The sequence below is a fragment of the Lathyrus oleraceus genome, chromosome 2 (genome assembly GCF_024323335.1).
Source record: "Lathyrus oleraceus cultivar Zhongwan6 chromosome 2, CAAS_Psat_ZW6_1.0, whole genome shotgun sequence".
Taxonomy (NCBI): domain Eukaryota; kingdom Viridiplantae; phylum Streptophyta; class Magnoliopsida; order Fabales; family Fabaceae; genus Lathyrus; species Lathyrus oleraceus.
This window is the reverse complement of record NC_066580.1, coordinates 94,042,809-94,057,135: the sequence shown is the minus strand read 5'-3', so window position 1 is coordinate 94,057,135 and position 14,327 is coordinate 94,042,809. Positions and strand designations below refer to the sequence as shown.

General features: G+C 36.4%; 1 protein-coding gene across 1 annotated transcript; it reads right to left on the bottom strand.

Moving 5' to 3' along the window:
- Positions 1-7,005: 7,005 nt before the first annotated feature.
- Positions 7,006-8,069, bottom strand: LOC127121161 (small ubiquitin-related modifier 1). The gene is made up of 4 exons (XM_051051748.1): positions 7,918-8,069; positions 7,657-7,764; positions 7,409-7,564; positions 7,006-7,275 (listed from the first exon to the last, which is right to left on the bottom strand). The coding sequence occupies exons 1-4, from the start codon at positions 7,960-7,962 to the stop codon at positions 7,204-7,206; spliced, it is 381 nt and encodes a 126-aa protein (XP_050907705.1). The 5' UTR covers positions 7,963-8,069; the 3' UTR covers positions 7,006-7,203.
- Positions 8,070-14,327: the final 6,258 nt, after the last annotated feature.

The window sequence follows — 14,327 nt, the reverse complement described above, 5'->3', positions numbered from 1 at the left end:
TGGAACTTGGCTGTATGGGAAATACAAAGGATCGTTACTGATGGCGGTCGCACAAGATGGAAATTCTAATATTTTCCCAATAGCCTTTGCACTGGTAGAAGGAGAAACGGCTGCTACTTGGAGTTTCTTTCTTAAGAATCTCCAAACGCACGTGACTCCACAAGCTGGCATCTGTGTGATTTCTGACAGGCACGCTTCTATAGACAGTGCATACAATAATCCAGCAAATGGTTGGCATGACCCCCCGTCTACGCATGTCTACTGCATCAGGCATATTGCTCAAAATTTTGTGCGGGAGTTCAAAGATAAATTCTTGAAGCAAAATTTGATAAACGCGGGGTATGCATTAAACCAACCTGGATTCCAATAATACCGCCGGGAAATAGTGTTGGCAAATTCTGATGCAGGGAGGTGGATCGATAATATTGATAGAGCAAAGTGGACTAGGTCATACGACGATGGGGTGAGGTGGGGCCACATGACAACAAATCTTGTGGAATCAATGAACGACGTCTCTAAGGGCATGCGTAACCTCCCGGTAACTGCTTTGGTGAGTGCGACCTATTTTCGGATGGCAACGTTGTTCGTAACAAGAGGCAAGCGCTGGCATGCAGTGTTACAGACGAGTCAAGTGTATAGTGATGCCTGCATGAAGTTTATGAGGCAAGTCGAATTCCGTAACCCGATGGCTGCTAGCTTTGGCAGATTCCTGCCTCATAAACTTCATGCAGGCATCACTATACACTTGACTCGTCTGTAACACTGCATGCCAGCGCTTGCCTCTTGTTACGAACAACGTTGCCATCCGAAAATAGGTCGTACTCACCAAAACGGTTACCGGGAGGTTATGTATGCCCTTAAAGACGTCGTTCATTGATTCCACAAGATTTGTTGTCATGTGGCCCTACCTCACCCCATCGTCGTATGACCTAGTCCACTTTGCTCTCTCAATATTATCGATCCACCTCCCTGCATCAGAATTTGCCAACACTATTTCCCGGCGGTAGTATTGGAATCCAAGTTGGTTTAATGCATACCCCGCGTTTATCAAATTTTGCTTCAAGAATTTATCTTTGAACTCCCGCACAAAATTTTGAGCAATATGCCTGATGCAGTAGACATGCGTAGACGGGGGGTCATGCCAACCATTTGCTGGATTATTGTATGCATTTTCTATAGAAGCGTGCCTGTCATAAATCACACAGATGCCAGCTTGTGGAGTCACGTGCGTTCGGAGATTCTTAAGAAAGAAACTCCGAGCAGCAGCCGTTTCTCCTTCTACCAATGCAAAGGCTATTGGGAAAATATTAGAATTTCCATCTTGTGCGACCGCCATCAGTAACGATCCTTTGTATTTCCCATACAGCCAAGTTCCATCGACTTGAATAAGCGGCTTGCAGAATGTGAAACCGATGATGCAGGGACGGAATGCCCAGAAAAGTCTATGGAATATTCCATTACCTTCTAGACGAGTTCCGTTAGGGGATTGTGTCGGTAAGGTCTCCATTATAGAAACCGTCCCAGGTGAATACAAATGTAGTGCAGCCAGGTAGCATGGAAGTTGTTTGTATGATTCCTCCCAATTACTGTATACCAGTTCAATTGCCTTGGTTTTCGCTAACCAAGCCTTTCTGTACGACGGTGTATATTTGAAAACAGCAACGCAATGGGAGATAATAGTTTTGACCTTGAGTGACGGGTCAACTTCAACAAGAGGTATTATGGAATAGAAAATCATATCATGGCTAAGTTTGCGATGATCCTGTGCCATGTATGTGTTGACGCAAGTGTGAGCTTGAGAAATGGACCCTATCACCCACGCATTATGTTTCTTTTTGTACGATGCCATCAACCTATACCCACACTCCGGGTTTTTGCATAAAATAGCGTATCTTTCCGGGTTTGATTTGTTAACATCGTAGTCAACACAGTTTTTCAAGTGCCAATTTTTTATTGCTAACAGACACTCTTCCTTGGTCCGAAATTGGTCACTCTTCTTTAAGTCCTCATCAGACCTCATATATGGGTTGTAGAACATATCTGACGAGGGCTCATCCTCGCGCAAGTTAAGGGTTGTGAAGTGCGCAGGCGGTGAGTAGTGTTGCGCTATAGGTATTTGTACTTGGTCTTCGTCTTCGAAATCATGGTTCACCAAGTCATCAACCACGTCTTCTGCATCATCAACCACATCGTCTTCAATGGGGTGTTCAACATCTTATTCGTCATCAACCACAGGATCAATAACCTGTGACTGAATATTCTGAGTTGGTTGAAATTGTTCCAAGACAATGTACAACACTATATAACCGTAACCAGAATACTCATGGTTACGAAACATGTATTGTGCCTCCATGTCATTTTGAATCAATGACTTATAAAACCTGACTGAGTTATTTTCAGAAAAAAAGGTTGTTGATAAAAAATTTGGGACACAGGTTGTCTAAGTTTGGACTCAATCTTTTTTTTCAGATAAGAGAAGTCAGCTCCTCTATTTAGACAAAAACGAGTGCAATCGGTGTTTCTAAATAGGAAGCCAGACATATCACATTCATAAGTCTCACCATTCACGTGAGCTTTGATTTTGTATTGTGATGAAGACGCCATGATATGTGAAGATATGTGTGAAATATGTGAAGATATTGTGAAGACTTTGTGCATACCTGTATGAAAATTTGTGTGAATACTTATACTCACGCATGCCTAGATACACGGATTCAATTGTGATGCATGCGTTAGACGTGTCACATTTTTGCATGCAACACATCCACCAAGCCTTCCCCTAGACAAGACAAGTGCAACCTAACTTGTACCAATGCATGCTAACCTATCCACCTAGCCTGCAAGGTTCTCACGCATGCCTATCCATCAAAGTCATATCCATCTAGCCTGCAAGATTCTCACGCATGCCTAGATACACGGATTCAATTGTGATGCATGCGTTAGACGTGTCACATTTTTGCATGCAACACATCCACCAAGTCTTCCCCTAGACAAGACAAGTGCAACCTAACCCGTACCAATGCATGCTAACCTATCCACCTAGCCTGCAAGGTTCTCACGCATGCCTATCCATCAAAGTCATATCCACCTAGCCTGCAAGATTCTCACGCATGCCTAGATACACAAATTCAATTGTGATGCATGCGTTAGACGTGTCACATTTTTGCATGCAACACATCCACCAAGTCTTCCCCTAGACAAGACAAGTGCAACCTAACCTGTACCAATGCATGCTAACCTATCCACCTAGCCTGCAAGATTCTCACGCATGCCTATCCATCAAAGTCATATCCACCTAGCCCGCAAGATTCTCATGCATGCCATATCCAACTTTGCATGCGTTACACGTGTCAAATTTTTGCCTGCGTTACACGTGTCCAATTTTTTACATATTCATACTATTTGAATACGGTTATAAATAGCAGGTCATTCTTGAAAAATTTCATCATCCACTAACACTTTTTTTTCAGAGAACACCGACGAAACTTTTCATCAACAAACCTACGTTCTACATTGCAATCATGTCTCTTCTTACCATGGGCCAAGAACACAGAGGCACTAGGGCGAACATTGCCTCATTCGTAAGTTTTTCTTGAACATTGCCTCTTTCGTATGTTTATAATTTATTTTTTAAAACTCCAATCTAATGATTGTTTATATTGTTTGTTTTTAAAGGATCCCAAGGAATTTCGTCAACGTTCACACCCTATGGCTTATCCAGACCCATGGTGCGTACCTTACATAAAGCGTGCGGGGTTCGGTCATGTTATGCATGTGGTAAATGCCATAATTGATGTGAAATTTATTCTTTCTTTGTGTGAACGTTGGAGACCAGAGACACACACTTTTTACCTACCAACTGGTGAATGTACCGTCACACTAGAGGACGTCTACATGCTTTTGGGTCTTCGAATAAATGGTAAGCCTGTGACTGGAAATGTTCAACAGCCCAACGAACTATGTGTTCAAATGTTGGGCGTAGATCTAGTCGAGAGTGAGGGATCTGCGAAAGCAAGGGGCCAGGGTATTAAACTTTCGAGCCTCCAATTCTACCACGACGCTATAATTTTGACTGAGGATTCGTCCGAACAAGAAAAAATAATAAAACAAGGTTTTACATTATGTTATTATTTGGGAACTTGCTATTTTCCGAAGGCACGGGAAATAGCATAAACTTTATGTACTTGAGTTTGCTCGAGGACATAGATAGAATAAGCACGTATAGTTGGGATTTTGCTGTACTGGCTTTCCTATATAGCTCTTTGTGTAAAAATGCACAAAATGACCACTGTACATTTTCTGGATGTGCTTTTTTGCTCCAAACATGGGGGTGGTGGAGATTGCCGAGGCTAGCCCCCGAAAATCCTAACGTCTACTCCTTCCCCTACGCAACTAGGTAAATTTATGATGTTATTTCATTTTGTATATTTATCTTATAAATATTTGTAAATAATATTATTTATCTTTTTTTGTTTAGGTTCATTGCAACTGGACTAGATTACAGTCTTACCCCGAAAAATAAAATAATATTTTATCGTCAACTCTTGGATCGTCTCCGAGCACAAGATGTATTACCATTAAATCATTCATCTTCTAACTAATTTATTAATATCAAGCATTCTCAATAAATAACATATTTATTTTTTTCTTTGCAGTTTACTTGGAGACCATATTTGGGATTGGAACATCAACCCAACCCCGAAGATGCAGCTGTTTGGACAGCAAAAACGGCTATCATGCGGTTCACCACTGTGGAGATGCACCAAAGTGACCGTGTCAAACTGCAATTCGGAATGCATCAAGAAATCCCAGGCCCCCAATGTCTTTGGAACCTTGGCATCTTAAAAAAGTTAGCCACCAGTGGTATGCCCAAAATTGGAAGGCATTTGCAAAGGAGTTCTGTAAAATGTGAAAAGAGCGTGCCCACTATGTTCTACAATTTCCGGTGGTGCCCAACGAAATGAAGCCGACAAGGGAATATGTGGATTGGTATAGAGCAAATACAAATCCAGAAATGATTGTGTCTGACCCGTTCTATTTGGACGATCCCCGAATGCAACAACCATATTTCCAACCACAACAACCACCACAATATTCCCAACAACAACAACCACCACAATATTACCAACAACAACAACCACCACCATATTACCAACAACAACCACCACCACCATCGCCGTATTACCAACAACAACCACCACCACCGTATTACCAACAACAACCACCACAACACATGTCCACCCCCCAACCAAATCAACACTACATACCACAAACTCAACCCCAATATCATGAAGATTACCAACACCAACCTCAACATTCCCACCACCATCAACAGTCCCAACACCTACCACAAACTCAATCCCCCACCAACACCAATCCCAACACTTCCATCACGACGATGTCCCCGGCTCTTCCAGTCCTCCACTTAGCCCCGACACAGGTATACAAGAGGATTACCAACAAGACTACTACACACCACAACAGACATTGTTCTTTAGCCAACCCGATTCAACCCTCAACTACCAAAGGCCACATTTCGAGGGCGCACCCAACAGGAGTCAGTTTGTCCCACCGAGACAAAGCTTTGAGGGCGCAGAAGGCACCCGCCTTTCCTACAGCATTGAAGGGACTTCGACCCAATCACAACGGCAAAGGGCAAGGGGACGCGTTAGGACTAGGGGTGGGAATAGGGAAGCACCATCACCATGTGAGCCGTCTAGACGAGTAGTTAGACCTCCTCCGTGCGGATCGTACCAGGGACCGCATAATATGTAAAAAATCCCAAATTAATAATGCATTTTAATTAAATTTTATAATATTTGTCTTGTGTATTGTTTTAATATAAATATATTGTGTTTATTAATAAAAAATAATATATATAAATTAATATATATTTATATATATATATCTTGTGTATTTTACAAATATATACATAATATTATTTATTTACATGTATATAAATTAATATATTTTAATAATTTATAAATAATATTATTTAGTTATAAATTAAATTAATATATATAAATTAATATATATATATATATATATATATATATATATATATATATATATATCTTGTAAATAATATTATTTATATATATGTATTAATATAAATTAATATGATTTATAATAAATATAAATTAATAAATTTAAAATAAGTTAAAAAAGATTTAAAAAAATTTAAAAAATAATTAAAAACATATTAAAAAAAATTTAAAAAAAAGCAAAAAAAAAATTAAAAAAAAAATATTTAGGAGTAGGCGCCACTCCTAGTGGCGACTTGCCCTCCAACTAAAGCGTAAGCGCCATCTAGGGTGGCGCCCATGTGTCTTTAGGGCAAAAAACGACCAATTTTTATAAATTTTCTTAAATTATGGTTATTTTTGAATTTTTTTAAAAAAATATGATTATTTAAAAAAAATCTTCATATATATATATATATATATCTTGTAAATAATATTATTTATATATATGTATTAATATAAATTAATATAATTTATAATAAACATAAATTAATAAATTTAAAATTAATTAAAAAAATTTAAAAAAATTTAAAAAAATTTAAAAAAATTTAAAAACATATTAAAAAAAATTATAAAAAAAAAAAAAAAAAACATTTAGGAGAAGGCGCCACTCCTAGTGGCGACTTGCCCTCCTATTGAAGGATAGGCGCCATCTAGGATGGCGCCCATGTGTAGTTTAGGGTAAAAAACTGCCGATTTTTGTAATTTTTTTAAATTATGGTTATTTTTGAATTTTAAAAAAAAAATATGATTATTTAAAAAAAAACTTCAACAAAAGTGTGTAGAAAAAAAAAGTCAAAAACAAAAGTTAATCATCTAATCTGCACTCTACATTGTTGATATTTTCCTTAAACATATAATTATTTAATATAATTCGACAAAACTTGTTTTCAAATAAATCACAACATTGTAAAAATAAGACAGATAAAAATAAAAGATGAACATTATTAGGTTTTCTTAAATTTAATTAACTATCGATATCTTCATTTAATCAAATAATATTATTTATTGCTAATTTACTTTTTAAATAATATATAATGACTGAAAACAATAGATATATATCATCAATCTGTCTTAAAAGTTAAAATAAAACTGCTCAGGTGATATTCTAGTTATTAATATTTGTCAATAATAATAATAATAATAACTCCATACAAACCATTTAATAATTGCAATTAGTTTACAGAGTTGAACTCCCACCTCCTGTTTGAAGTTTTGCAGCAACAATCTCCGCACCATTTTCAATATTCAACTGAAATCACATTAAAATGTCAAAATACAACTATAAGTAATAAACTACATTAATGACTGTAACACAATAATCAATATCAAAAACACAAATTAGTAAGAGAAATTGTGAAAGTTTTATTAAGAAAGAAAGTAACCATTTTTGGTGTTTGACGTTCCCCTCTAATCCTCTGACCATCATCAAGCATGAAGTGCATGGTATGATATTCCAACTCCATCTCTTCACAGTATTTTCTAAATGCTCTTACCAAAAACTTATCTTGGTTCACTTTGAAAAACAACTCTCTTCCATCCTGAATTTCAACAAAAAAAAAGGTAAAAAATAACACCCAAACTAAATCCATAATCCATAATGCATAAGTAATAAAGTGAGAGTGATACATACCAAGCCTTTGATTGAAAATTTGACATAAACAATGCCATCATCTTCATCTTTAGCTACGGCCTTTCCTTTACCAGCCAACTTATCATCATTCGAACCCATATTGCTCATCTACACATCCACAAGCAAAATGAAAAAAAAAGTTTGAGTAAAAGAATAAATAAACCACTCATTAAAATAAACATTGTGGTTTCAGTGGGGACATTATAGTAATTGTTTATGACATGTTACTTCAAAAAAAGTATATGACATATGTTTACTTACAGTCTTACATGACAAGCTCAAGTAACAACGTAAGCGTGTGTGCATTTTCAAAGTGACTTAACATGAAGAATGCCATTTTCTGTACTCAATTTTTCTGAAATGACAAGAAAATGCAGTAGATGATGGGAATTGGATTCCATGTGAAGGTGACAGACATATACCATGGGGAAGGAGAAAAGGTATCATTCATGGTGAAGTTTGAGTTTTGGCCGTTGATATGTTTATTATTTTAATGTGTGTCAGTGTTCGAATAAAGTGATATTGACTATAGAATCAATATTTTTAGAGTGATATTGAATAAAAATTTTAAAATGGATAGAATGGGCTTAATAAACAAACAAAGAGGCCTTCAAATATTTTTGTTTCTTTAAGGATTATACACCCTAAATCCTTATATATTTTGGATGATTTGTTTAAAGGAGAAAACTTATCTAAATTTCTTAGGTATGTTTTTTTTAATATTTAATTATATATGTATTAAAAAATTATATATTTGTCAATTTTTTTATTAGAAAATAGCAAAAAGCATTGTCTGAATATTTATAAGTAACGTGTCTTTTTTTTTTATAGTTTTTATTGAATTTTTTTGCAGAATTTTAAAATATCTAATACAAATGTATAGGCGGATTCTACGGGGTGCAAGAAGATCTATCGCACATGCCCAAATACAAGGGCCAAAACACAACAAGATTGAAATAACTAAAAACACACAAGACATCCTGCTTCACCGTCCAAACCTTCCACCCGATGAAAGTCAACTGACCCAATCTTCATCAATATATGAGTCATAGTCACTTGGTTGCACATGCTTTCTCTTCAAGGACTTCATCTTTGTTACAGACTTTTTCCCAGTCACAAATGTTCCAACAGATTGTTCAGCATATGTTTCAGCTTTTATTTCATACTTCTCTAGGTCAACCTTCTTTGACTCGAGAATCCTAAATTTTTTAGTAGTTGCATTATTAACTTCAAGCAATCTGACCTCATTAGAATTTTACTCATATTTGTAAGAAATTGAAGAACTAGATAAAAAAATGGAATGAACAGTTTTCTAAGAACAATAGAAAGAGAGATGAGGATTGTTCTTTTTTGTAACAATGATCTAGTTAAAACAAGAATTTTACATAGGAATAATCATTCTACTTTCGCGTGCAACAATGATGATAAGAGAGAGAAAATATATTTCCATCCCTTGCATTGACAGCTATAAATTCTCACATATGCAAATATTAAGAGCACCCCTCAACTTTTTAAACTGAGTTGCATCTAAAGCTTTAGTGAATATGTTAGCTAACTGTTTTTCAGTTGCTATATGCTCAAGGTATACAATTTTATCTTCCATAATTTCTCTGATGAAATGATGACAAATGTCAATATGCTTGGTTCTACTATGTTGGATAGGATTCTTTGAAATAATAATAGCACTTAAATTGTCATAATATAATGTCATGACATCTTGATCAATATTGTACTCTTTTATGAAGGTGTGAAAAACACAAGAAATTGAGGGTTTGAATTGGGTTTTTAAAAATAAAAGCTTTTTACCAACTAAAAAACTCCACACAATCAAAAGAACAATGAGAGAAAGACACAAGGATTTTTATCCTAGTTCGCTTGAAATCAAAGCTACTCCAGTCCACCCGCCAAAGTGATTTCGCCTTATATATAAGGACCTAATCCACTATAATCAAACTGATTACAGAAAATCACAAAGAAGAACTTTCTTTGTCTTCTTAAGGATCCGACTGCAACCTAGTATTGTTAAGGAAATTACAAAGAACAACTTTCTTTTTATTCTCAAGGATCTGACTATAACCTAATCTTCTTAAGGAAATACAAACAAACAAGTTTGAATACACCTTTTTATGTTACAAGTTGCATCTACACAAGCAGATTTTACACAAATGAAATACAAACGCTTAAAGAAAAGTATGAACAAAGTTGAGAGATTTTTCACCTATAAAACAGTCTTGTGAATTATTGTAATTTTTTCTTCAAGTCTCCAAGTCTTAGTTATATATCATAGAAAGGGACCGTAGAAGGGCAATTTCAGGATACCAAAAAGCAGTTGTCCACTAATGGATTAGTGACAAGTGTGAAGAATAGTACTGTCTTTCGCTCATATTTTCAGGTAGTGGAAGGAATATTTGATTTGTATCATGTACTATTTGATCACGTATCCACTTTGTCTTCCTCACTAACAATGGATACAGAAAGGGAGGTATTGACAAAACCCTATTTGTTAAGAATGAAGGAAGAAAACTCATGGTGGCTCAAATATATGTGGATGATATTGTGTTTGGTGGGATGTCAGATCAGATGGTCGAACATTTTGTTAGACAAATGCAGTCTGAGTTTGAGATGAGCCTTGTTGGAGAGCTGACCTATTTCCTTGGGCTACAAGTCAAGCAGATGGAAGATTCTATCTTTCTATCTCAAAGCAAATATGCCGAGAACATTGTTAAGAAGTTTGGCATGGAGAATTCAAGTCATAAAAAGACACCTGCTCCTACACATTTGAAAGTCTCCAAAGATGAAAATGATGTTATTGTAGATCAAAGTTTCTATAGAAGCATGATAGGAAGTCTGCTATATCTCACAGCAAGTAGACCTGACATTGCCTTTGTTGTAGGTGTTTGTGCTAGATATCAAGCTGAACCAAAAGTCAGTCACATAAACCAAGTGAAGAGGATACTGAAATATGTCAATGGCACCAGTGACTATGGAATGTTATATACTCATGGAGGATGTTAGGAAAAGCACATCAGAAGGATGTTTCTTCTTGGGGAACAACTTGATATCATGGTTTAGCAAGAAACAAAATTGTGTGTCCATATCCACTGCTGAAGCTGAATACATAGTTGCTGAGAGTAGTTGTTCTCAACTGGTTTGGATGAAACAAATGTTGACTGAATACAATGTCACACAAGATGTCATGACATTGTACTGTGACAACCTGAGTGCTATAAATATTTCTAAGAATCCTATTTAGCACAACAGGACAAAGCACATTGATATTCGTCATCACTTTATTAGAGAACTAGTGGAAGAGAAAATCATAGCCCTGGAGCATGTTACTACTGAAATGCAATTAGCTGACATATTTACAAAGGCTTTGGATGCTAATCAATTTGAATGTTTAAGAGGGAAATTAGGGATTTGTATCCATGAGAATTTATAGCAATTAATTTGGAGTGGAAAAGGTAATAAAAATATTGTCTGCCCACTTAAAAGAAAGTGCCCCATTTATGGTAAATCATTACCTAGTATTGAAACTACCATCTCTACCATTTTCACACGCAATCTCAACACAACCACTTCCATCTTCATCAAACTATATCGACCATCTCTGCTAGGGCAACAAAAATTCTTTCACAAGTTCAACAAAATGTCACAACATCCTTCATCTTCTGGTTCAAACCTACTCACAAAGCAAGAATTCCCTCCATGGATTTTCTGGATGAAGACGTTTTGGAAGTTATTCCTCTTTCAATCATCCCAAGCGACGCCCCTGGTCCATCTTCCACTGTAGGAAATAATCAAGGTAACAGTTCTAATAACCCTCCCTCTAAGGATGACATGCATTATACTGATCGTGTCATTAGGAATCTGGTCACAAGGATCCTAAATGAAGGACACTCAGTCAAGGGAGTTTCGACTCCTCTGTCTAGAAGGGACCCCTCACCTGAGCTAGAACCTCAAAATGAGAAAGATGATGATTCATCTAGATCAGAGAAAGATATTGCTGCAGAAGGATTGTGTTCTTTAGGGAAAATCGTGCCTAGTAAGAAACCCGTAGATGCTTCTTAGTCTAAGAAGCACGACACTACTGAGAAGGTGATTGATTTAGAAGAAGAGAGCTCAGATGAGGAAGATGACACCTTGCTTCATCACTTGGAAGTCAAGAAGAGAAAGGTCAGAGAAAGTTCTGATTCTGAAGATGATGTTGAAGACGATGTCCCAGACATCTCTCCTGTTAAAAAGCAAACTGTTAGAAAACAATTAGTGAATTACCCCAATGTTTTGAAGGTCTTGTGAAGGAGTTTGTGGTGAACATCCAGGAGGATATTGCTGACAAGAACAACAAAGAGTTTTGCAAAGTGTTTATTAGAGGAAGGTGTGTAAGGTTCTCCCTTACTGTGATCAATAAGTTCCTAGGAAGAGGAACAAAAAGTGATGTTGAGTTAGAGGCCACAGACAATGAAGTCTGTAGAACAATCACTGCTGGACAAGTCAAGAAATGGCCAAGCAAAAAGCATCTCTCTGCTGGCAAATTAACTGTAAAATATGCTATCTTGCATAAGATAAGGTCAGCCAACTGGGTACCAACAAACCACATATCAACAATCTCTAATGTTCTTGGAAGGATAATATATGCTATTGGAACCAGGCTCAACTTTGATTATGGAAGGTTCATGTTTGAACAAATTGTTAGACATGCTTCCACTAATGCAGTGAAGCTGCCAATTGCCTTTCCCTCAATTATCTGTGAAATAATTCTAAGCCAGCAACCTGGTATTTTAAGCACAAGTGATATTCCCAGTAGAAGGAAGCCTCCATTGTCAATTCATTACAAGTTATTTGAAGGCAGTCATGTCAATGACATTGTCATGACATCTGCAATGAAGAAGCCAGCCTCTCAAGGTGGCCTAATTGCTGAATTGAAAGAAACCTGTAAGGAGTTGGAAACTGGGATTAGGGTAGCTAAGGCTAGGAAATAGGCTTTAGAGGTTCTAATTAGTAGCTTGGAGCAAGGAGATATGGATAATGTTGTTGAAGCCAAGGAAACAGATGCCCACACCTCAAGTGAGAGGTCTCATTCTCAAGATCAATCTAGTGGCAGTTCTGGATCTGAAGGTGATGAAGATGCTACCTCCTCAAACTAAGTTGTGGTGATGATGGTCTCCCTATTTTAATGATGTGTGTTCTGGATGCTTGGATGCTTGGATACTTTGATGTTTTCTGTTTTCTGTTTATAGTTTTTTTTTGGCAGTCTTTTTTGATGTCATGATGTAATTTTTGGGCTCTTTATGAGTTCTCTGGATTTCTGATTATCTCAGCTCATGTAGCTGTGTATAATTATGGTTCAGTACCACCTGCCATTTTGTTTTAACATTTTATATGTTATAACATCCTTTGTGACATTCTCTGCTGGACTGATTGACATTTATTTTGTCTAATTGGTCACTTTGGTCTATTTTGACTAAAAACGGGGAGAAGTTAATATGTGGAGAGCTGCAGTTAATGTGGAGATCTGCAGTTAATATGTCTGCTATTAATGTGGAGATCTTCAGTTAATATGTGCTGAAGTGTGCTGAAGTAGCTAGGCTAAACAAGTGACAGCTGATGTTGAACAAAATAATGTTCTGTGGTGTATAGGTGATGTTGAAGGAGATGTCAGATGGGGTGTTTCTGAATGTTACAAGAGTTGTTGAAGTTGTTGAAGGAGGTGTTTGTGTTGAACAGACTTAGGGGGAGAAGAAACACATATGTGCTTAACATGTGTTTAATGTGTGTTTATTACTAGTTGCTATTATAGCTAGTAATTGTGTGTTTATTGCTTCTGCTGCTACTTAACTGCTGATATGCGTTTACTCTTGTGAACAAATGGACTGATATATGTTTTTCCAAAATTTGCCAAAGGGGGAGTTTGTTGGTTCTTGTGTTGGCAACAATTTTGATAAAACCTAGAGTGTTTACAAGGTGTCACATGTGTTGTCTTAACATAAGATATCATGTACCTGCTAGATGTTTAAAATGTGATTATGCAGGATTTTACTGAGATGTCAGACCCGATGTCATGACATCTGTATACAGAACATTCAGTCTGAATGTTATGTATTATGTAATTGCATTTTTAATGCAAATCTATGTTTGATTGATGAGATGATTAAACATGCTATCAATCAGTAATTACAACGAGATTAACTTATTTTCCAAAGAGATCTAATCAACTGTCATGAGAAGATATGAATGGAAAATAGTTTTAGGGTTTTATGATGTCCAAGCCCAGCCAATTGCTTCTATAAAAAGGACAAGGAAAACCTGATTTAATACACAAGAAATAACGAACGGAATATTGAGAGAGATTAAGGGTTTTAGTCTTGTGTGGTCGTGTGAATTGTAAGCCATTCAATTCATCCATAGACAATTGAATTAGTCTGATTTTTTAGTTATAATTTGTCACTCTAAGCTTTTAAGCATGAGTGTGTGTCTACTTAATTGAAGTTGTTAAGTAAGATCAAGTGTGTGTCTTTGAAGAGTGTCTTCTTTTCATTGTAATTCTTGTTTTATATCACTGATGTGATTGAGGGGGAATGAGTGGGATCTCATATCTAAGAGTTCTTAGGTAGAAGTCACACGGGTAGAGATTAGGTGAGAAGACTGTAACTTGAAGTTGTTTACTGAGA